This window comes from Eleutherodactylus coqui, chromosome 9 (assembly GCF_035609145.1).
Source record: "Eleutherodactylus coqui strain aEleCoq1 chromosome 9, aEleCoq1.hap1, whole genome shotgun sequence".
Classification (NCBI taxonomy): domain Eukaryota; kingdom Metazoa; phylum Chordata; class Amphibia; order Anura; family Eleutherodactylidae; genus Eleutherodactylus; species Eleutherodactylus coqui.
Window position 1 is genome coordinate 51,106,650 of NC_089845.1, and position 23,827 is coordinate 51,130,476.

The 23,827-nt window shown below is 46.0% G+C and overlaps 1 protein-coding gene across 1 annotated transcript in view; it reads left to right on the plus strand.

Annotated features, from left to right (window-relative positions):
• DTNBP1 (dystrobrevin binding protein 1) overlaps positions 1–22,986 on the plus strand; it is a 95,451-nt gene extending 72,465 nt beyond the window's left edge. Inside the window, exons 8-10 of the mRNA XM_066579387.1 lie at positions 16,545–16,700; positions 17,686–17,829; positions 21,486–22,986. Coding sequence (XP_066435484.1) covers positions 16,545–16,700; positions 17,686–17,829; positions 21,486–21,739 — 554 coding nt within the window. The 3' untranslated portion in view covers positions 21,740–22,986. The remainder of the gene's footprint in view (positions 1–16,544; positions 16,701–17,685; positions 17,830–21,485) is intronic.
• Positions 22,987–23,827: the final 841 nt, after the last annotated feature.

Here is a 23,827-nt window from a genome sequence, read left to right on the forward strand (position 1 = left end):
TTCTCCTAACGTAATTTCCACTATTAGCGAGAGCCTTAAACCCTCGACAAAAAAGATCTATTCCAAAGTCTCGAAAAAATTCTCAGAGTGGATGGGCCAGGACATCCAGCAGTTAGATCAGCCAGACATCCGTAAAATCCTAGATTTTCTCCAGGCGGGCCTGGATAAAGGGTTGAGTCCGAATACCCTCAAAGTCCAAGTTGCGGCTTTGGGGGCATTCTTTGATCTCGCGTTTGCGGAGCACAGGTGGATTAGGAGATTTCTTAGAGGGGCAAGTAGATTGCATCCATTCACAAGGCTTACGGCACCCCCCTGGGATCTGACCATAGTCCTTCAGGCCTTCTGCGATCCCCCATTTGAACCTATTAGAGATCTATCCATCGCCTTGCTGACGTATAAGGTAGCCCTCCTTGTGGCAGTCACGTCGGCTAGACGTGTGGGTGAAATCCAGGCCCTCTCACGAAGGGCCCCATATATGACTATTCACCCAGACAAAATTGTATTTTCTTTAGACCCGTCCTTTCAGCCTAAAGTCTTGTCAGATTTCCACAGAGGCCAGCCAATAGTCATTCCAGCCTTCTGCCAAGATTTCAAAAACGAAAAGGAGCAGAAGCTCCATAATCTAGATGTCAAAAGAGCTGTACTAGCGTACCTTGAGGCAACGGAAAGTTTCAGAAAGACTGATAAACTTTTCGTTCAATTTCAGGGGCAGGCCAAAGGAAGAGCCGCTTCTAAAGATGCGATCGCCCGGTGGCTCAGGAGAGCTGTCCAGGAGGCTTACAAGGCCAAGGGCATCCCTCCTCCACATGGATTGAAGGCCCACTCGACGAGAGCGGTGGCATCTTTTTGGGCAGAAAGAGCGCACGCGTCAATCGAGCAGATTTGTAACGCAGCCACGTGGACTTCTGGCCATACTTTTATTAAACACTACAGGCTGGACTTTAAATGTAGTCAGGACGCAACCTTCGGTAGGAAGGTGCTCCAAGCGGTAAACCCTCCCTAAAAAAGCCCATGCCAGTTATTTGGTATTCCTCCAGATGTATGCTGTCATGATGTCAAAGGGAAAACGGAAATTTTTCTTACCGATAATTCCCTTTCTTGAAGGCATCATGACAGCATACGGGCTTTTTCCCCCCCTACCGACATGGTTACCCTTGTTTTGTCTAACACATAAGGTAATGTGTATGCTTATGTTTCTTTGTCTGAGGTGTGTGATGTCAATAAAAACACACCTTCTGGTTAAGTATTCTGTCACTGTGGTTATTTGGAACGCACTGGTGTTTGGTGGAGGGGAGGTTTCTTTTATGCTCTGCCTTTTCCTGCCCCATCAGGTCAGCAGGTGAGCAACCTCCAGATGTATGCTGTCATGATGCCTTCAAGAAAGGGAATTATCGGTAAGAAAAATTCCCGTTTTTTTTGGAAGGCAAAAGCATTTTCACTCCATTTTTAGTTACAGTATATACTCGAGTATAAGCAGACCCAAATATAAGCCGAGGCACCTAAGAACTAAAAACTGGGAAAACTCAAGTATGGGTGGGCTAAGGGGACTCCCCGCGGGAAGTACAGAATCCCCTGCCACAGCTGTGGCAGAGGATCACGAGACTTTCCCATTGCTTTCAATGGGGACGCGGCTGCTGCCAGTAGCCCTGTTATAAGCAATGGTCTGCCGACAACCCCTGCAGTGATTTTCGGGGAAGGGCTTTAAATATAAGCCCTTCTCTGAAAATCATCCCTAGGTGTTGTAAAAAATATATACTCACCTGTCATCAAATCATCTGCTCTATGTGCCAGGCGGCACATTGCAGTGCAGAGGGAGTAGATGCCGGACGGGTAAGTGAGAGGTCACTGCAGGGGCCCAGGTCGCATCCCGCTACAAGAATCTCACAGTTGGAATCCGACCCGGCCGTGGGCATGAGGCCTTAAAGGGGTGGTCTCGCGAAACCAAGTGGGGGTATACACTTCCGTATGGCCATATTAATGCACTTTGTAATGTACATTGTGCATTAAATATGAGCCATACAGAAGTTATTCCACTTACCTGCTCCGTTGCTAGCGTCCTCGTCTCCATGGTTCCGTCTAAATTCGCTGGCAGCTTGCTTTTTTAGACGCGCTTGCGCAGTCCGGTCTTCTCCATTCAGCACGAGCCGCTTCAGTGTGCTCCCCGCTACAGCTCTTCTGCGCATGCGCAGACGAGCTGTCACTGCTCGGGAGCGCGCTGAAGCGGCCATTCTGCACCATCCTCTGTTAGAGGAAGGTGCAGAAACTGGAGCTGCCCAGCGGAGAAGACCAGCCCAGCCGCCCCGAGAAGCCTCCCAGGTAAGTGATGGGTCGGGGGGGGCTGCCGCTGCGCCGGGCTGCGCCGGGGGGGGCTGCCGCTGCGCCGGGGGGGCTGTCGCTAGGCCGGGGGGGCTGCCGCTGCGCCGGGGGAGCTAGCGCTAGGCCGGGGGGGCTGTCGCTGCGATGGGGGAGCTAGCGCTAGGCCGGGGGGGCTGTCGCTGCGATGGGGGGGGCTGTCGCTAGGCCGGGGGGGCTGTCGCTAGGCCGGGGGAGCTAGCGCTAGGCCGGGGGAGCTAGCGCTAGGCCGGGGGGGCTGTCGCTGCGATGGGGGGGGCTGTCGCTGCGATGGGGGGGGCTGTCGCTAGGCCGGGGGGGCTGTCGCTAGGCCGGGGGGGCTGTCGCTAGGCCGGGGGGGCTGTCGCTAGGCCGGGGGAGCTAGCGCTAGGCCGGGGGGGCTGTCGCTGCGATGGGGGGGGCTGTCGCTAGGCCGGGGGGGCTGTCGCTAGGCCGGGGGAGCTAGCGCTAGGCCGGGGGGGCTGTCGCTGCGATGGGGGGGGCTGTCGCTAGGCCGGGGGGGCTGTCGCTGCGCCGGGGGAACTAGCGCTGGGGAGCCGGGGGCTAGCGCCGGTTACCTGCTGTCTGGTCGGCGGCTGCGGGGCGTCTGGTCGGCGGCTGCGATGCGTCCGGTTGCCATGGAGACACAGCTGGCGGCGTCTCGGGAGCGCGCACGTCGGGCTGCAGCGAGCGACGGGGAAAGAGCCGGCGGCCATCTTGAGGAAACTTTTATAACTTGCTGAAACGCTGGAACGGTAAGTACGAACCAGCTAGAAATGTCATTTACAGGGGGGCTTAGTAATGTGTGTTTAATGGGGGGGACTGGGCAAAAAAAAAAATTAACTGCTTCCTCGAGACATCTCCTTTAAGCTGTGAAGGGTAGCTGCAGAAATCAGCTATACGGTAGGCAGCTGGATGTACACAATACTCCCTGAGCCAAATAGCTTGGACTAAATACATTGTAGCAAACCTTCAATGAGGTCTGTGCCGCTGATGCAGTTAGCTCACAGAGCGTTGCCTAGGCTAGGTGCAATGGAGTAGAATTGTGCAGGCGAACAGATGTGCAGCAGTTCATATAATCTCATCACTTGGATGTACAAACCGCAGTGATCACCCCTGTGGGCAAAGGGTATATAAAGTATGGACAAAACCTTGCTGACTGTACAAGACACACCAGCCCATGAGCCAATAATACCTTTTTTTTTTTACTTGCCAAGCAATAAGAACTTTCATAGGCATAAACTTAGAAAAATGTATGCACCAGGGGCAAATTACCAGAAGCGGAGGTGGCCGGGCTCCAGCGCTCTTTATACAACTTGCAGTAGAATCGGTCATAGAAAATGTAGTGCTTGATGGTATAAACTCTGAATATGGGTTGTGCCGATGCATAGGCCGGCGTCACACGGGCATATTTACGTGTGCAAATTCCTTCAATGTGTTCACATGCACGTATTTTTTTGTTGCGCAAAAAAGAGATGGCATACTCTGCATTTGAACACCAAAAGTCCCCATTGAAGTCAATGGGGATACTCAGATGCGCAAAAAATACACTAGGAGATGCATGAAACATATCTGGCGCTCGATGAGACTAATTAGCCATTTCTTCAGTGCAAATTTTTGGGCCGCATGAAAAAGTACAGTAAAAGACGCCGATGCCCACATAAAAAAGCCATTCTTCATTCCGTGTGATGCCGGCCTAATACCAAGTCTTGACTGACCCTCTACAGCTGCTTTAAGTGGTTTATTCACTTGGTCAGGCTGTTGTGCTAAAATCCATAGGAATGTCTTTTTGCGTGGTCAAACAATACACGTAATACATTGGAAACCCTCCGCGGTAATATCCGTGGGAGGCGTAGATCAGTTATGTCATTTAATTCTCTTGTAGCAATTTCATGTGTAGCAGAGAAGCAAACCTGCGCTTGGGCTGGAATGACTTTACTCAGTGGTTAGGTAGTTAATTGAAGCCTTGGGAGGATCGGAGAGGTTGTCCTTGACAAGCTCTGTTTTTCATCCCTTTATAGTGAAGAGATGTTTCAATGCCTGACTGACTGTTTGCTCTGCCTCTGATTACTAGCCTGTAAGCAAAGATTGAATATGTGGTCAAGAATACTGTACACTTTGAGAGAGGGAAATAATAACAAGTACTTCAGACTTAGAGGCCATATACACGGGATCGATCATCACACATAAGTCATTCAAACCAACGAAAATGACCGATAATCGTTACATGTAATTGCAAAGCCGTTGTGCACGATTAGTTTTACTTTTTGTTTGTCGCTCTTTCAACCAACATAAAAATCATCGCTAGTTCACTCCCAGAATGATAATTAAAAAGAAGAAATGCAAGGTCCTACATCTGGGCAAGTGGAATGAAAAATGCACATACAGAATGGGAGGAATTGAGCTAAGCGCATATGAAAAAGACTTGGGTATACTAATAGAGCACAAACTGAACATGAGTCAATAGTGTGATGCAATAGCAAAAAAAAGGCAAGCCCAATTCTGGGATGTATGAAGACTAGGGATGAGCGAGTATACTCGCTAAGGCACTACTCGCTCGAGTAATGTGCCTTAGCCGAGTATCTCCCTGCTCGTCCCTAAAGATTTGGGGGCCGCCGCAGCTGACAGGTGAGTTGCGGCGGGGAGCAGGGGAGAGAGGGGGAGAGAGATCTCCCCTCCGTTCCTCCCCGCGCCAGCCCCCGAATCTTTCGGGATGAGCGGGGAGATACTCGGCTAAGGCACATTACTCGAGCGAGTAGTGCCTTAGCGAGTATACTCGCTCATCCCTAATGAAGACCTCATCTGGAATACTGTGTCCAGTTCTGGGCACCCCAATTTAAGAAAGACACAAACTGAAGAGAAGTTAGGTAAAAAGGTAAAGTCCCCTGGTGCAAGCACAGAATTGTGACCGACTCCTAGGCAGACTGTTTTGCTACAACCTTCCCCAGTCATCTTTATTCCCCAGCAAGCTGGGTACTCATTTTACTGACCTCGGAAGGATGGAAGACAATGGCAACCTTAAGCCGGCTACCTGAACCATGCAGAGATTGGGAGCTTAGGACTGCATTCTGCTGCCTTAACACTCTGCGCCACACAGGGCTCTTTGGAGAGAGGAGTTACCAGAATGCAAACCATGTCTTATGAAGAACGGTTAAAGGATCTGGGAATGTTTAGCTTGCAAAATAGCAGGCTGAGAGGAGACTTAATAGCGGTCTACAAATATCTGAAGGGCTGTCACTGCAGAGGGATCAGCCCTATTCTCATCTGTACAAGGAAAGACTAGAAGCAATGGGATGAAACTGAAAGGGAGGAGACACAAATTAGATATTAGGAAAAACTTTCTGACAGGGTGATCAATGAGTGGAACAGGTTACCACTGGAGGTGGTGAGTTCTCCTTCAATGGAAGTGTTCAAACAAAGGCTGGACAGACATCTGTCTGGGATGATTTAGTGAATCCTGCACTGAGCACGGGGTTGGATCCGATGACCCTAGAAGTGCCTTCTAACTCTGAGTCTGATTCTCCTCTTGCTGTGTCTAAATGTTCCAAGCTCAGTGTTTCACATAGAATGTGAAGTGCTGACCGAGAAGCCAGCGGTAATCTGCCTGTCTAAACTCTGCATTAGCGCTAACCACTAGCGGTGACGTCACACTCTTGTGCAGATTTTTTAAGCCGATGGTCGTCCTGTGTACATGGGGCATTACGAAGTAGGTCTATGAAGTTATCATGTAAGACTAAGTGAAGATCAGTCTGACTGCTATTGTGTATCTGCCTCTAAAATTGATGGGGGGGGGGGGGGGGGCAGCTGAAAGAAACCATTAGATTAGATCATGGTTTCAAAACCGTTCTTTTCCCATTGAGGTTCAGCCATAAATATCCCTTTGATGTGTAGGATCTGCTCAGAGCTATAATTCAGCTGTTATTACAGGCGCAGTAATATAATTAATTGGCTTCCTGGGAAACTGACCCTTGCCTTATCCTAGATTAGTGTATTGCAGGGTTCAAGGACCAGGATTTCACTCTCTGTATAGCAATTTAGAGCGTACTGCACAAGAAGTATCTAACATCTCCTAATAATACTGCAATATTCAGAATTCCACCTTTTAATTTATTGCACATACCGATATTTACATGAATAGATGTAAATCTCTAGAACTATAATGGGATGATTCTATAACGGCACTTAATGTTTAATGGCCGCTTAAATTTTAGAGGGAAGCTTAGATACTTGAGGACTAATTATTTTTTTCTCCATCTCACAGAAGAGTCATTCTGCATCTTCCTCTGTCATTCCTGCTTAGCTTATCTCTCTTGATTTGTGCTGACTTTCCCGGTGGTGCCTAATATAAGCAGCATGTGTTCTGCCTTCACTAAAACAATGTCCCATTTTCCCTCATTATGTTGCTACATATCCGTTAGCTAAACCTCTAAATGTGTCTAGATTTTTCTGGTTTGCCATGAATTTTCTGTTCTTTTAAGCTTTACAATGGGAGCAGATGCAAAATTGGTAAGACATATGTGAATGGCTAATTAGATTGATATTAATAATCTATTCTAGACTGATTGGTGCAGAAAGATTGCAGGTTTTGAATACTATTTTTTTTTTTTTCACATGTATTTTTTGTTAAAGTACACCTGAGTTTTTAACAAGTTTTCTAATCTATATACCAGGATTTCCTTAACCAAACATTTACTGCTGTTTGCACCCTGTTTCATGTGGATTCTTCATTGTTCTGTTGCCCTGCTGTCTGCAATTTCATGCAGGGGGCTTGTAGCAACCCTAGCATTATGACAGTAGTTCACTGTCCTGCACTTCCTTGTGTTGATTTTCAGTGTTGCATTGCACAGTCTGGTGGACCATCAGAAAAGGGGCAGTATCTGAATGTCCGCCTTCTGTGCTCCCAGGACGATTCGGGTATTCTGGTCAAATGGTGTGTGTGTGTGTGTGTGTGTGTGTGTGTGTGTACAGGCGCACATCCCAGGAGAGGCAGACATTATGGAGATGGTTATCATAATGTCTGCAGATCTATTAGCGGTAGCCTCTGAGTGCACCAGTGCAGATAATTGCTTCCTCCTATTCCTTGCTAAGTAAACATCCCTATGGCCTATTACTACAGAAGCTTTGTACTGAACAACAGGCAGTGGATTTCCGAGAAGCTGGAAGGAAACCCCCCAGTGGCAGCTACTTTAAACGTGATTTTACAATTGTAAAGCAACAACATTTCTAATGCAAGTATATCACAGAAATGATGAGACTAACACAAGCTAATAGCTGAGTAAACCTTGCCTGAAAAGTTAGTGCCGCTTTAAATTAGTATCTCTGCTGAATGTTGTTGCATTACGTCACATGCAACAAGGAAAAGCAAGGTCAGCCTTAATTGAAGGCAGACACTGCAAATAGTCATTACAGCACATCCACCAATTTTCTGAAGGTTTTTTTCAGCACTTTAATCAGATCTTGGAGAAAGCAACATGTAGCTCTATTTATACATCATGTAATAATGTCTTCGGGTTGGCCTGTGAGCTAATTCCTTCTCCCTGTTGACACGAGTTTTGGAATTTCTTTGACAGGGCTTCATATCCAGTATGAAAATTTCTATCATTTTCTCAACAAGTCCTAAGTCTCCGTTGGCGCCGCACAGGGCAAGGTCAGAGCTCACCATGCTTAGATAGGAGGAGATACAGATGAACCTTGACCTGGCAGACCATTCAGACAGCCTATTAATACTACCAGCTTGCAAAATACCACTAGATAGCCTAGTGAAGCACGTGAGGACTTTTCATGCTTGCGTGTGCTTAGCGTGTATAGTTCACATGTTGGCAATAATTTTAACTTCATTCTCTTTAGTTTAAGTAATAAAAAACTTGCAACCATTTTCAAATCGGTCTAAATGCTTTTGTAAGAAATCTAAAAGAGCAAACAAAAGTATTAACCCTTTCCAATCTGTTTGACGTCTAAAGACATTTTGATTGAAGGCTGTACAGCTCCGATGTCGGAAGACGTCCGTCAGGGTATTCTTACTGTATATTACTGGCTGCTCTATTGTCGGGGGCCTCTCTAGCATGTCCCATACCGCAGTGCTCGCTCTAGCCAGCAGATGGTGCCACTGTATAATGGCTGAAAGAGAAAGCCCCCTAGGAAACCCTGAATCCAAAATTGGATTGCAAAGGGTTAAAGGGGTTGTCCCGCGGCAGCAAGTGGGGTTAAGCACTTCTGTATGGCCATATTAATGCACTTTGTAATATACATCGTGCATTAAATATGAGCCATACAGAAATTATACACTTACCTCCTCCGGTGCTGGCGTCCCCGTCTCCATGGCGCCGACTAAAGCTGCCTTCTCCTTCCATTAGACGCGCTTGCGCTGTCCGGTCTTCTGCTCTGTTGAATGGGGCCGCTCCGGCGTGCTCGCGCCGCACATGTCTTCTGCGCATGCGCAGACCAGCTCTCCTGCGCGAGCACGCCGGTCATTCAACAGAGCAGAAGACCGGACAGCGCAAGCGCGTCTAATGGAAGGAGAAGGCAGCTTTAGTCGGCGCCATGGAGACGGGGACGCCAGCATCGGAGGGGTAAGTGTATAACTTCTGTATGGCTCATATTTAATGCACGATGTATATTACAAAGTGCATTAATATGGCCATACAGAAGTGTATACCTCCACTTGCTGCCGCGGGACAACCCCTTTAATATAGCTATATTTTTGATAGAGGTCAACCATAAACCCTTAGATATTATACACTTCTTGACAAACACAATGTACCCGGATAGAAATGTTGGATTGCTGAAAAATTCGGCACGCAGTTGTCAGGCAGATACATAAATGATTAGGGTTATGGACTGATTAAACTCGCGGTCTGCTTCCCCATTGCCCTATAAAAAGGCTCTCGGACTACTATTGTGTAGTGTATCTGTTGTTGAGAGATTGTTGACAACGAGACGCCACTATGAAGCACTCAAGACGTTTTTCCCAGTTATCAGGCGTTCAGAGGGGCACATCGTGGGAATGAGAGAAGCAGGATGGTCATTATGATGAATTGCCCGTCGGCCGTTCTGACCAAGTTGTTAGGAGGTGTTGGGAACAGTGGTTATGTAAGGACACACAGCAGACAGCCCCCAGTAGAGGGGATCGTTTTGATTCACTGACAAGTGTGATCAGACCCAACAGTTTTGTGGTCCACCATCTAGACACAGAAGTCAGCTTCAGTCCAGAACCCCGTCTCTGTTCAGACTATTTCCAGGCACTTGGCAGAAGGAAATTTAGTGTTATGGCTGCCATTACACCCCAACACAGTCGCCATCATTTACAGTGGTGTCTTGAATGAGAAACCTTGACTGCTATGGACTGGAACTGTCGTCTTTAGCGCCGCTTCCAGGTTCTGTTTGGGAGCCTACGGTGGTCGTGTTTGAGCATGAAGGCCTTGTGGTGAGCGCCTCAAGCCTACTTTTGGTTTTGTAGAGGCGCAGTGCCCCAACTGTTGGTGTAATGACTTGGGAATCATCATATGACAGTCGGTCACCCTTTGTAGTAATTGAGATACAGGAACAGCTCAATGACATGCCGGAAATCCTGTAGCCACATGTTGCCTCTCATCAGGATAATGCTTGCCAACATACAGCAAGCGTGTCACAGGAATGCCTCGGCCAGGTTGCTCCACTTTCTTGATACTTTATGGTACCAGCGAGGACACCAGCTTTAGCTACCTATGAGTGTCCAGGATCTAGAGGTCCAGTTATAACATTTGTGGGCAAATGTGCCGCAGAATAACACACGGACCCTGTATGCCTCCATGGCTGACCGTATCTCATCATGAATCCACGCTAGAGGCGTCCCAACCGGGTACTAGAGCCTCCTTTTTGAATTGTACAGTTTTCCCCAATAAACATTCTCCTTTTGCTCCTATTGTAATCCCTTACATACTACATCATTACATTCACACACAGTCTTTAATCCGATTCCAACAACTTCTTGGTCCTTTTTCTTTTCACCTTCCCACATGGATCACCCGTCCATGTAAGAGATTAGGCATATCAGTGACCTCATAGTCCATTATGAGTCCATGCGCTGTCCGTGGAATACACAAAAGGCTCACTGCCCAAATACTGTGTGGAATGTGAATAGGCTCTTTAGAAATAGCCTGCTTATTCCATACAAATAGGATCATAATACCGGACAACACCTCACCCCAAAAACCCTATTTTTTTTTTTCAGAGATTTTTCTTTTCTATTTTGTTATGGCACTGTGTTTTTTTTTTTTTTTTTTTTCAAGAAATGACAACTGCTATGTTTGCTGTTGCTCTTTGTTATGACTGAACACGGCAAAAAAGACAGATGGTCCGTTTCATCGAAGCTCAAAGTGAAGGATTACTATTAGCTGCTGAGAAGTTGGTTCGGAAATGATAAACTACGTCTGCACATTTTCTTCTACAAAATGCCTGCTGCAACAAAAAATGAAAACTACTTTCTAAAATAAAAATATGAAAAAAAGGGTCTCATCGGGGGTTAATCTCCATCTCCCAACCGGGTCTACACCACAATATTGCTTATGATTTACTAATATAACACTATCTTTACACTTGGATTATTAATTTCTAGGTGCCGGGGTCTGCGGCTTCTTCCTTCTCTTTCCCTTCCTCCTCGTTCTCTTTCCCTTCCTCCTCGTTCTCTTTCCCTTCCTCCTCGTTCTCTTTCCCTTCCTCCTCGTTCTCTTTCCCTTCTTCCTCGTTCTCTTTCCCTTCCTCCTCGTTCTCTTTCCCTTCCTCCTCGTTCTCTTTCCCTTCCTCCTCGTTCTCTTTCCCTTCCTCCTCGTTCTCTTTCCCTTCCTCCTCGTTCTCTTTCCCTTCCTCCTCGTTCTCTTTCCCTTCCTCCTCGTTCCCTTTCCCTTCCTCCTCGTTCCCTTTCCCTTCCTCCTCGTTCCCTTTCCCTTCCTCCTCGTTCCCTTTCCCTTCCTCCTCGTTCCCTTTCCCTTCCTCCTCGTTCCCTTTCCCTTCCTCCTCGTTCCCTTTCCCTTCCTCCTCGTTCCCTTTCCCTTCCTCCTCGTTCCCTTTCCCTTCCTCCTCGTTCCCTTTCCCTTCCTCCTCGTTCCCTTTCCCTTCCTCCTCGTTCCCTTTCCCTTCCTCCTCGTTCCCTTTCCCTTCCTCCTCGTTCCCTTTCCCTTCCTCCTCGTTCCCTTTCCCTTCCTCCTCGTTCCCTTTCCCTTCCTCCTCGTTCCCTTTCCCTTCCTCCTCGTTCCCTTTCCCTTCCTCCTCGTTCCCTTTCCCTTCCTCCTCGTTCCCTTTCCCTTCCTCCTCGTTCCCTTTCCCTTCCTCCTCGTTCCCTTTCCCTTCCTCCTCGTTCCCTTTCCCTTCCTCCTCGTTCCCTTTCCCTTCCTCCTCGTTCCCTTTCCCTTCCTCCTCGTTCCCTTTCCCTTCCTCCTCGTTCCCTTTCCCTTCCTCCTCGTTCCCTTTCCCTTCCTCCTCGTTCCCTTTCCCTTCCTCCTCGTTCCCTTTCCCTTCCTCCTCGTTCCCTTTCCCTTCCTCCTCGTTCCCTTTCCCTTCCTCCTCGTTCCCTTTCCCTTCCTCCTCGTTCCCTTTCCCTTCCTCCTCGTTCCCTTTCCCTTCCTCCTCGTTCCCTTTCCCTTCCTCCTCGTTCCCTTTCCCTTCCTCCTCGTTCCCTTTCCCTTCCTCCTCGTTCCCTTTCCCTTCCTCCTCGTTCCCTTTCCCTTCCTCCTCGTTCCCTTTCCCTTCCTCCTCGTTCCCTTTCCCTTCCTCCTCGTTCCCTTTCCCTTCCTCCTCGTTCCCTTTCCCTTCCTCCTCGTTCCCTTTCCCTTCCTCCTCGTTCCCTTTCCCTTCCTCCTCGTTCCCTTTCCCTTCCTCCTCGTTCCCTTTCCCTTCCTCCTCGTTCCCTTTCCCTTCCTCCTCGTTCCCTTTCCCTTCCTCCTCGTTCCCTTTCCCTTCCTCCTCGTTCCCTTTCCCTTCCTCCTCGTTCCCTTTCCCTTCCTCCTCGTTCCCTTTCCCTTCCTCCTCGTTCCCTTTCCCTTCCTCCTCGTTCCCTTTCCCTTCCTCCTCGTTCCCTTTCCCTTCCTCCTCGTTCCCTTTCCCTTCCTCCTCGTTCCCTTTCCCTTCCTCCTCGTTCCCTTTCCCTTCCTCCTCGTTCCCTTTCCCTTCCTCCTCGTTCCCTTTCCCTTCCTCCTCGTTCCCTTTCCCTTTCTCCTCGTTCCCTTTCCCTTCCTCCTCGTTCCCTTTCCCTTCCTCCTCGTTCCCTTTCCCTTCCTCCTCGTTCCCTTTCCCTTTCTCCTCGTTCCCTTTCCCTTTCTCCTCGTTCCCTTTCCCTTCCTCCTCGTTCCCTTTCCCTTCCTCCTCGTTCCCTTTCCCTTCCTCCTCCCTCACTATTGCCATGAACGCACCGCTTTATTTTGATACTCTCCATTTCTAGTTTAACAGTCAACTGCACATCCCTGGGCTACACGGAAAGGAAATGGGCAGCTTAGATTTGTCACAGGACCCTGGTAATGAAAAGAGAACACTCAGGCCGGCGTCACACGAGTGCATGCATATTTGCGCGCGAATGAGTGTAGTGGCTCGTGGAACAATGTGTTTGTTTTGGGTTTTTTTGCACTCGTGTCAATGTATTCTATTCTATTTTTCTGCATGCAGACTCCAGCCCATCAACTGTTGATGACCCATCCTGAGGACAGGTCATCAATGGTATTTCCCTGAAAAAAACCCTTTAAAACTGTAAATAAAACACTTATTGGAAATTGCAGTGAGTCAAGCTAAAAAGCTTGGAAATGAAAGGCTTAAAGTATACCCAACTTTGCAGATGAGCAGCAGTTCTGGCCATTTTGACTTATATCCTGTTTTTTCCCCCTCTGCAGGGTGTACATCTGATTCTCACTTCTCTCAGGACTGGTGGGATGAGACTGGCTGCTGTGTTCTAGTGTCTATGCAGATAACTGCAGATTGTGATCTCTAAGTGCCTATAACACACACATACAATTACTATCATGGAGGATACTACAGCAGTTGTGAGCAGTGGAGATGTAATTTCGGTAGCTAAAACACAGTGAACAGTCATTTGCTATTAACTGGATAGTGTCTTTTGTGAGTCTGTCCTCTCCTCCTCCTCTTCCGCCCTCCCCTATGTTCTCTATAAATGTCATTTAGCATTATGACTGCTCCTCTCCTCTACTACTTATTCTGACAATTCTCCCTTCTTTAGTGACACTTGACAACAGGTAGTGGACAGCAAGTTAGGAGAGCGGGCGATGCCTAGTGCCAAGCATTAAGAGTAATTTTTCAGTGCAAAAACATAATTTTAGGTAAATGGAGTACGGTAAATTGCACTTTTGCTAGTTATCGCACTGTCAATCAAATTAGCACAAGTTGTTTAAATAGTTGACTGACTAATGAAATATTAAATTGGTGAATTAACCCCTTGAGAGCCCAAACTTTTTATATTTTTCAGTTGACCGAACCATATGAGGGACAAATTGTATTATTTAATGGTTGCCTTTAATGTACTGAAAAAGTGGGGTGAAATGGAAAGAAACCCAGTTCCGCCATGTTTTTGGTGGTTCGTTTGTCCTGTGCTCACTGTGCAGTGATAACTGCAGTAACATTCTGCAGGTCGGTGCGATGGTATGACACTTTAATCATTTTTACATTTTACCATTCTGACACCCATAACTTTTTTTTGTTTTGCCATTGATGGACTTGTAAAGGCCTTGACTTTTGCGAGGCAAGCAGTAGTTTTTATTGCTCTCCTTTCGGAGGCATACAGCCTTTTGATTCTTTTTATTTTGCTCTAAGGCGACCAAAATCTTGCAGTTCTTGTTCCGTTTTTTCCTAAGAGCTTCTACAATGCGGCAGCATAAATAACCTTCTATTTTATTAGATTTATATTACAAAAACTCCACCGCGCTCCTAACTTATCACAGGAATTGCAGTTTATTGTTGCACTTTGGGTATACTGCGGGCCTTGAATTATTTACTTGGACCGGAGTTTGGGGGGGGGGGGGGGGGGGGGCTAGTCGCTGCACACAAGTGATTATTTCAGCTACTATGCAGTACAGATCTTTAGCTTAAAAAATAGGTAACATTCTGTACACATACATAAGCGAATTGTAAGGGGGTAAAGTAAGGAGCCTGCCTGTATTTGTCTCCAAGTGATGGATTCAGCAGGTATCATGCATCGCCCATTCTGTACCTGCGGCGGACAGCCGGACCCTTCAGCACAGCAGAGGTGCAGAGTTACATTTTGTGTTAACATTTCGAGTTTCATTACTGCTCTTGCCAAGCTTAAAGGGGTTGTCCCGCGCCGAAACGGGTTTTTTTTTTTTCAATAGCCCCCCCGTTCGGCGCGAGACAAACCCGATGCAGGGGTTTAAAAAAAAAAACTGCATAGTACTTACCCGAATCCCCGCGCTCCGGTGACTTCTTACTTACCTTGCGAAGATGGCCGCCGGGATCTTCACCCACGGTGGACCGCAGGTCTTCTCCCATGGTGCACCGTGGGCTCTGTGCGTTCCATTGCCGATTCCAGCCTCCTGATTGGCTGGAATCGGCACACGTGATGGGGCGGAGCTACGAGGAGCAGCTCTCCAGCACGAGCGGCCCCATTCACCAGGGAGAAGACCGGACTGCGCAAGCGCGTCTAATCGGGCGATTAGACGCTGAAATTAGACGGCACCATGGAGACGGGGACGCTAGCAACGGAACAGGTAAGTGAATAACTTCTGTATGGCTCATATTTAATGCACGATGTATATTACAAAGTGCATTAATATGGCCATACAGAAGTATATAACCCCACTTGCTTTCGCGGGACAACCCCTTTAAGTTTGTTGTAGCACAAAATTTAATCCTCTGCTGTACTTCTAGAGTAATGCCTATATGCCTGCTGTGGTCAGAGTGCTGTGGTCAGAGTGCTGTGGTCAGAGTGCTGTGGTCAGAGTGCTGTGGTCAGAGTGCTGTGGTCAGAGTGCTGTGGTCAGAGTGCTGTGGCTGGATCTACCGCCTGGAGACAAATACAGGCAGGCTTGTTACTTTTCAATCAGCCCTTGTATGTATGAGTGCATATAATATATATAATTATAATGTGTCCTGAGTATCCCCATATGGATGGAGTGAGGTCACGCGTCTACACTACTTTTTTTTTTCTTTTTCTTGTGTAGAAGAGATTACACAAATGTCACAAATTACACATGAATAATCCAAATGTAACTTCTTGTCAGGCATTTCTGTAAGTAGGTATTGTATTCTGGTATGAACTGCAAACCTCTACTAATAGGCAATAAAGGAAAAGTTGATTTCATCTGTTTTAGTTCTGTCAGCACATTACACGGAGACGTTCCTACTAGTGCACATTTATGTATTAATCAGTTACAGGAAGTACATTTGCTGAAAGAGAACCTGCCAGACACCTGACGTACCAAGTTATCCTGCTGTTTGGATGTTTGACAACCCTGGTCACACCCCCTAACATTTCTGGACAGTCCGTAGAAATGACACTTTTTTTCAAGTGTGTATGGGAAAAAATTGGATGCGTCCGTTTTTTTTTGTTTTTTTTCTTTTTTGAGGCGATCGGTCCTTGAGCAGGTTATTAGGACTGTAGTTGTTGTCATTTTACAGCTCGCAGTAAATGCAATGCTAGTAATGAGTTCATATCAGTATATGACTTACAGACAGATATCACTTATCTTTTTCATTCACTATGGTTTTACAATGTATCCATCATGCTGGCTGTCCGTCATTTCTGAATACGTAACCCGGGGAAGAAAAAAAATCGGGTGGAGACCCCAGATGTGACAGAGCAGAGTGAGGTATTTATACTCGCCCGCTCCTGCGATCCAGCGGTGTCCCCCTCTGAAAAGAAGCAGATTTACGTGCTGCGCATAGACTTCAGAATCTCGTGTGTGCGCTCTGTCCTATACAAGTCTATGGGAGAACGCACGGAGCCCGGCTGGGGATGCTTTGTGATCTGCTTAAGGGACCCTGCTAACAAGTAGGAATTGTATAAAGCAGAGAACAATTTACCTTTTGGGTTCTACAATGTTGATTTATGTAACGAACAACCTTAAGTACTTGTGTGCAGGCTAGATGTAGAATCCACTAATACGGATATGGGGGCAGCCTAATCTGCTCCATTGATCACAATGACACCTTTATGCTATGCAGTAAAAATCCCAGGTTATACGCGGGCATGGAGATTCATATGGGTTGTTTTCTCCATATAGCTGATCTGGATTCCGAACACACTCAGAAGGTTTTGGACATGGAGTATGCCCAGCAGATGAAGTTAAAGGAGCGACAAAAGTTCTTTGAAGAGGCTTTCCAGCAGGACATGGAGCAGTACTTGTCTACTGGTTATCTACAGATAGCAGAGAGGCGAGGTAAGTTGTCAGCATACTTTGGTGTATTTTTATTTCTTGATGATTTTGGTTTGTTTCGGATCAGTTAGCAGCCATAACAAACATACAGTTTTCTATTGAAGGGTATATGCCCTAGAATGGTTTCTTTAAATCTAGCTTTGTTGTAAGGAGGTATAGAAAGACCTGTCTTGCTGTAAAACCAATTAGATGCCATGGTCAGTGTTGACTGTGGCATCTAAGGGGTTAGATGGCTGAGCTCAGAGTTCTCTTTGATCTCTGCCATTAGATCGGGCTGACAACTATAATATATAGCCAGCACCCGTAAGTGGTGGTGCGAGCATCATTACAACATACTATTATGGCAGCTCGCCTTGACCACCTTCCTGCCATGATGTATAGAACTTGCAGAAGGCATTATCCAGCTATTGCTCACCATGCCAATTCCCACTACCCCTGTGCCGACACTTCTGGGACCCCATAGTGTCTGTCCTTCCAGCTTCAGCAATGACACGACATATGGCTGCTGCGGCCAATCATTGGCCACAGCGATGTCTTCAGTGGTGTCAATACATCACAACAGAGACCAGTGGGGACCTGGGAAGCATTGACACGAGGATAGGGGGGTGGTAAGGTGATTACTAATACTTATTATTTTAGTGCCCTGTAAGCTGTGGCAGAAACACAGAAGGTTTTTAACTTCATTGTCCTCTTATTAAACCCGCTTGTTCCAGAATCTGCATTTTAGTTCTACTCGATCTAAGGGTTTAATTCACACATCATGCACTTTTTATAGTAGGATATTGTCTTTTTATTCATGAGGTAATCCAGCAGAACAAGATGTATTTGAAGTCTTTTAAAAAGTGTAAAAAAAAATTTCAGTGTGCCCTAAAATGATACAAGAATCTTGGATGAAGAACCACCACCTATTTAGAAGACCACAATATAAGACACCCCTTATTGTTTTCGAAGTCTATCCATTCAGTATAACCTTATTGTTCTATTATAGAACCAATAGGAAGTATGTCTTCCATGGAGGTCAATGTGGACATGTTGGAGCAAATGGACCTGATGGACATGACTGATCAGGAAGCTCTAGACGTCTTCTTAAATTCGGGAGGAGAGGACAACAGCATGCTGTCCGCCATGATAGGTACTGGCATCCTTCATATTCTCTACGATGCTGAGGTTAAAGATATAGTGCATTTCATTGTGATGTTACTGATGGTGTCTTCTGAGTATACCGAATGCTTGTTTAATGCAGAATATTAACTCTTAAACTGACTGTGTGCTTGCGGTATGAGAATTGGGCCAACCTCTCCATACATGTACAAGCTCAGAATATCTGAAAATGCAAGCTTATTGCCATAAACTGCTGATAGACTCTTCGGCTGATGCCTGTCTTGAAGGATAGTTGGTCTGCCTTCCTTGCAACACTGTTTTAAATTAAGGTTTCTCCATAGATAAGACTTCAGTCGCACATAAATGTCTGTTCTCTCCAGGGTGGTCCGAAGGTATGGAGACACCTGAATAAATGGAAAATGGTGGTTGGGAACGTCATCCTGTGTGTGGCATGTTGCTAAGGGGAAGGGGGCAAATCTAAGAGGTGTAATGTCCAACATGGCAGCCATTTTGAAAACTGACACCTTGGAACGAAGTTAATATTTTCAAATGAGACATATGTATCTGATAGAGAATTTGACAAGGAATCCAAATCTGTGGCAGAAATACAGGTGCACGACATTTAGGCAAAGTTATCCATTTTTCCATGACATGGAATACGACTCTTCACTACAGGATATGCTTAATGTGCTTCCCATTGTTTTGAATTGTTAAGGCTATGCTCTTCTCTTACTCACCAGAGGCATATCTCAGCAGAAATGCTTGCACAGACATCCAGGATCCACTGTAGCATGTGCGGCACACTCTGGATTGTCACTGTGTAAATCCTAGACTTGACATCACCCCACAGGTCGAAATGCAAGGGGGGGGGGGGGGGGAGATCCATCGAAGCGCCACTCCATCGGGCCATAACACCCAATCCACTTCCCTGGAAACTACAGATCCAAAAACTCAGACCTCACGTCCATAATGTGGGGGTGCACCATCCTGCTGGTAGAACACTAGGAATGTGGTATCTTCACAGCACTGTGATGGGAACAGCTCATCATGTACTAATTGCAGATACTTGGTAACAGTAAGGTTGGAGTAGATGAAGAATGCGCCCACTATCTTCGTACCCCTCACACTGCACCACAGCACGGCTTTCTGTGCACAAACCTCTTGGAGGGATCTGTCCAATGCAGGTTTGTGTCGGACTTGTAGCGAAGGTTTTGTTTGATCACCTTCTGACTGATATGTGGTTCCCATTGAAATAGCAGTTAAACCCATTCTGCAAATTCAACGTGGTGATCTGGATCGGCCAGGACGGCCATTGTTGCTTCATCTGTGGCAGTTTTTTGTTGCGTCCACTTGGCAGGTTTAATACAGAACTTGTTTGGTAAAACGTGGCAGGCAATTGGCGAACTGTGCCATGGCATGTGGGTGGTCTGTTAGGGTGCCGACCATTGAAATCCACTGCAATGACTCGGGCACTGCTCCCTGGAGAGCAGCATAATCCCTGTCCGCTCCTCTTGTGTTAATCTTGTAGCCATGTCTGTGTCTTTTAACAAAAAACATTTTATAAAATCCTTTGTAGGAAGACAGATGCATAACATTTAAGCACAGATTTGGATTCCTCAGTTCTCGATCAGATACAGATGTCGCATGCACCCCTTCCCATTTGAAAATATCGACTTGGTTCCAATTGGTGGCTCCCAAAATGGATACAGCTCTTCAGTTTTGCCCCTTTCGCATTAGCAATGTGCCACACGTAGGATGGCACTCCCAACCAACGTCCTTCATTTATTCAGATGTCTCCATACCTATTGGACCACCCTGTATTTAAAAAATGGGAATATATTTGGAAAACTCTTTATTGCCCAAAACGCTGCCATTATAAGTGAATAACAGCTCCACTACTGCTTGTGGCACCTGCTTTTTTTTTTTTTTACTGTTCTTTTATATAATTTTAAGGAGTTATCCAACTTTTTTTGGGGGGGAAAGTAGCAAATTCCTTAAAATTAAAACCTCACTTTTTCGGTCCCCCGCCAGTCTATATTTAAAAGCTGTCGCTGAAGATGTTCCCATACTAGCATGTGACTGCTGCAACTAATTAATGGCCTTGGTGGGCATGAGTCATACTACGGGTATCGCTGCTCGGTGCTGACCAGTAAGGGTTGGAGGTACGGGTCTCCGGCAGGATGGACTCTGCCTCAATGTTTCCTTTTGTTTTGATTGTTTTGAATGGAAGTAGAACTTTGAATGACCATTTAATAAAGCTGGAGTTTTACCACAATTGTAGGAAGAATCTCTAAACAGCCCCATGGACCTTGAAGCCTCATTGAAGACTGCAGTTAGATGTTTTGGATATTCTTGCAATGATTCTGGCTAACCTTATGTGAAGATGACCATGATAGACGGGGCCAAGCAGACTTTAGTGTATTGTCAATGGAAAGAAAAAGTAATAAAATTTGATTTCTATATTGTCTCTAATTCGGATGGCCGTGTGTTCCTTCTTTTAGGTTGGTTGTTTGGATTATTGAAGGTGGTGGTTTGATTTTTATGTAGGTTTAGTATTGTCTTATTTATGGCTTCAAGCTGAAAATTTCAAGACAAACTTCTGCCCTTGAACCTGATGGGATGTGTGGTATATTACCCGCACTTTTTAGCTGCCATCTGTCCCATCGGCTGGTTTGGTGTACTATTTTTGGCTTTTCAAGATGGCCAACTCAATCTTCAGACTACCTACTTTGCTAATGTTAGACTACTAATGCACTATCCTGATCTCTGACTGGCTAGTGCTGCTCATGTGATCGACACCGGCCAGTCAGAGAGCAGTGCGCATTGTGCATTAGGTAGAAAATTGCAATGGTCATCTTAGATGGCCATGAACCCGCACCAGAACCTACAAATCATGTGGATGGCAGGTAATCTACCCATAACGCCTTCAGTTCCAGAATAGAATTTTGTCCTGAAACCAGATTTACTTTATTTTATTTTTATGGAGCCAAACATTTGTAGCCATTTAAAGAAGAAAAAAAATAAAGCCCAAAGTACTCAGTTTCAGCCATGCTGACTGTTTAGCAGCATAGACATATAAACTACGTGGTTTATTCTTTGTGGAGTCTGAGTTTGGAGATCTACCAGGGGGTGAGGAGGTAGGTGGTTGGTTGACTGGTGTACTTGGCATCTTGAAAATGATGTTGCTTTGGTTGTTTTAGATGCCTCTTTTATCAATGTCCAGTGCCCCCATCACAGTGATGGCAGTCACAGTTAGTTACTAATACCACTTGCCCCACAGACAATCTCTTCTTCATGCGGGACCATCTTGATCGTCTACTTTAGCTGTTTGCCAGCCTCATCAATTGTTAGTGTTGGTCAAAACTCTCAAACCCCAGTATGATTCACCAATGAGCCTTCCACTAGAAGGGCTGGGGACACGCATACTAAAGCAAACCTCGAATTTTGTAGCCAGCAAGGATCCAACCGAACACCAAAATCTACCGATAGATGGCAGTCTACTAATTAATAGGGTATTAAGCATATAATACACAAATTCCATCTAGTACAGCTATGCGCTCCACTTCTCCGGTTGACTTTTAATAACTTTCCTGCACTGCCTGTATAAGTGCTCTTACTGTCATGAATACCGATCTTGTACCTCATTACTGTTTCTCTTTGTGTTTTCTCTCCTCTTGAATGCTAAAGGATCCGACTTTGAGACTTGTCGAAATGAGATAACTCTTCAGGTTCCCAGCCAAGCGGAACTCAGACATAAACTTTCTTCCTTGTCCTCCACGTGCACCGATTCCGCCAGCCACGACAACAGTGAAGATGGCGGGGAGTCACCCATTATCCAATCAGATGATGAGGATGTTCATGTGGACTCTGTACCTGGTGTCAGCCATGTTGCAAAAGCCGGTTGTGATGCGAGTGATGAAAGCGATTCCCACAACGTGTGAGCCTCGTGCCAGTTTCTGCAGTGTTAGCCATCTTGTACTAATCCAACTTTACGAGCCAAACACCTCCACATGCAGTACCCTTCAGATCTACACAAATATGGTGAATTGGAGTCATTCGCGAACAAATTGGTATGGGAATAGTGTTTTACGGAGACTGTAGAGTAGAGTAGAGGAGGGTGGATACACTGTGCAGTTACACTTTTACTTGTGTGCTTAGTTTTTTAAGTACCGTGTTTCTCGGCAGTTTGGACTGAAGTCCTGCATGAACAACCACTGGAATATTGATGCTTTTATTTAGATGTATGGCTAGGCCAAGCACTTTCCATGATATAATCCAAGTATTCTCTGGGAATTCAAGGTATACGAGCGGCAAAACGATAAACGTCATTCATATAATCTATGGTCAAGCGTTGGAGAAAAGGAAGTTTGGGTTCACCGGTATTCTTCTTGCACATGGATATCAATATACAATGACCATAGACTTCTATGAGCTCTACTGCATCTCTGTATTGTGACACCGGCGGCACATGGAGGGGTTTTGTCATAGATTCAGGAGTGACCTACAAGCATGGCAGTCCATGGACCGCTATATGCGTTTGTGCACCATTTACGGCGCATTAGTTGATGCATGGTTTTAGGGGCAGTCAAAGGGTTAATTGATGGATCTCATTAATTTCAGAGGCAGCAACAGATGCCAAAATGCATTGTTTCAATGTTTTTTAGTTTTCGGGTATTTTTTTTTATTTTTTAAATTTTTTTAACGGTGACTCTTAGAATGTGCCACATAGAAAACACTAGTGTGAACCCAGCCGAATTTTCTCTGCCCAATATATATGAAGTAATCTGAAGCAGTGATCAACTCGCCTCAGGAGGTGAATTTTATGGTGTGTTCATACGGGGCAGATTTGCTGCGGAACGTCCGCAGCAAAACCATGGCGCGAAATCCGCTTTAGAATTTGGTGTCCATTTCCCCCCCTCATTTGAAGAGGTGGACTCTGCAACACAAATCTGCTACAATTGACGAGTTTGAAAATGTCCTCCACTTTGATGCTACCGTAAATGCTGCAGATTTTCTATGCGGAGAGTCTGCGCAGCAAATCCTCCCCGTGTGAACACGGCCTAGAGAGAACGCAGGTGTAATACGTCACAAATAAGCCTGAAAATAACCTCCTCCACACAGTATTCTTTGATTCTCCTGTGCCAACTATTGTGTACCTGCCTACAATTAAAGAATTTCATACAATGAATCCTGTGTGAAGTGTTTCTCTACGGTTGTACCTCAAGTCTGATACACAAATAGTAGTAGTATGATTCCTACACATTGGGACATTACTAATACAGTGCAAACTTAGACTAGACCATCTCAAATGCCCCAGTTTTGCACAGCGGGTCATGCTGGAGGATAAATTTGGCACGGCTGCACACACTTCTCTAACGTTATGCTACCTGTTAGTCCCCTATTTACGGTGGTTTAGGGCCTCTTCACACACATTTCGGTGTTTTGTGTGCGCATTTTGGTTGTGCCAAGAAAAAACCCAGCATGCTTTACTACTTTTCTGTGTATTTGCGCACCAAAGATCCTCATTGACAAAGAGCCCTCTTACCCACTGAGGTAGTGCCAAGATCGGGGGCAGTTCCCCTTAGAATTTGGCATCTTTCATTAGGGAATACCATGAAGGGATATACTTGTACCAACTACCAAAGTCTGACTTTGGCTTGAAGGAATGCTGCCTAGGTGGCACTGTAGAGGTTTTATTCCATCTCCCTTATTTGCATATTACCCAGAGGATCATGCATGGCCATTTGAGTCTCCTCACTCACCATCTAGGTGCTCTCCCTAAGGAGAAAAGATAGCATTTCTGTTCCAACTACCTAAATACCGCTGCTGGCCAGGTCATAGTAACGTTCAGCTTTTTTTCGCTTTTTGTAAACTTTCTTTCTGTTTTTATCAATCCTACTACACTGAGATTGCGATCTTATTTCCAAACTCTATTTGCCCGGGTCTCTTATTTTCTTTGAGGACAATTCTATGGAACCTGTGTGCACGTTCGTACTGGCGTGACCACAAGAAGACAATGTAGAGACAGA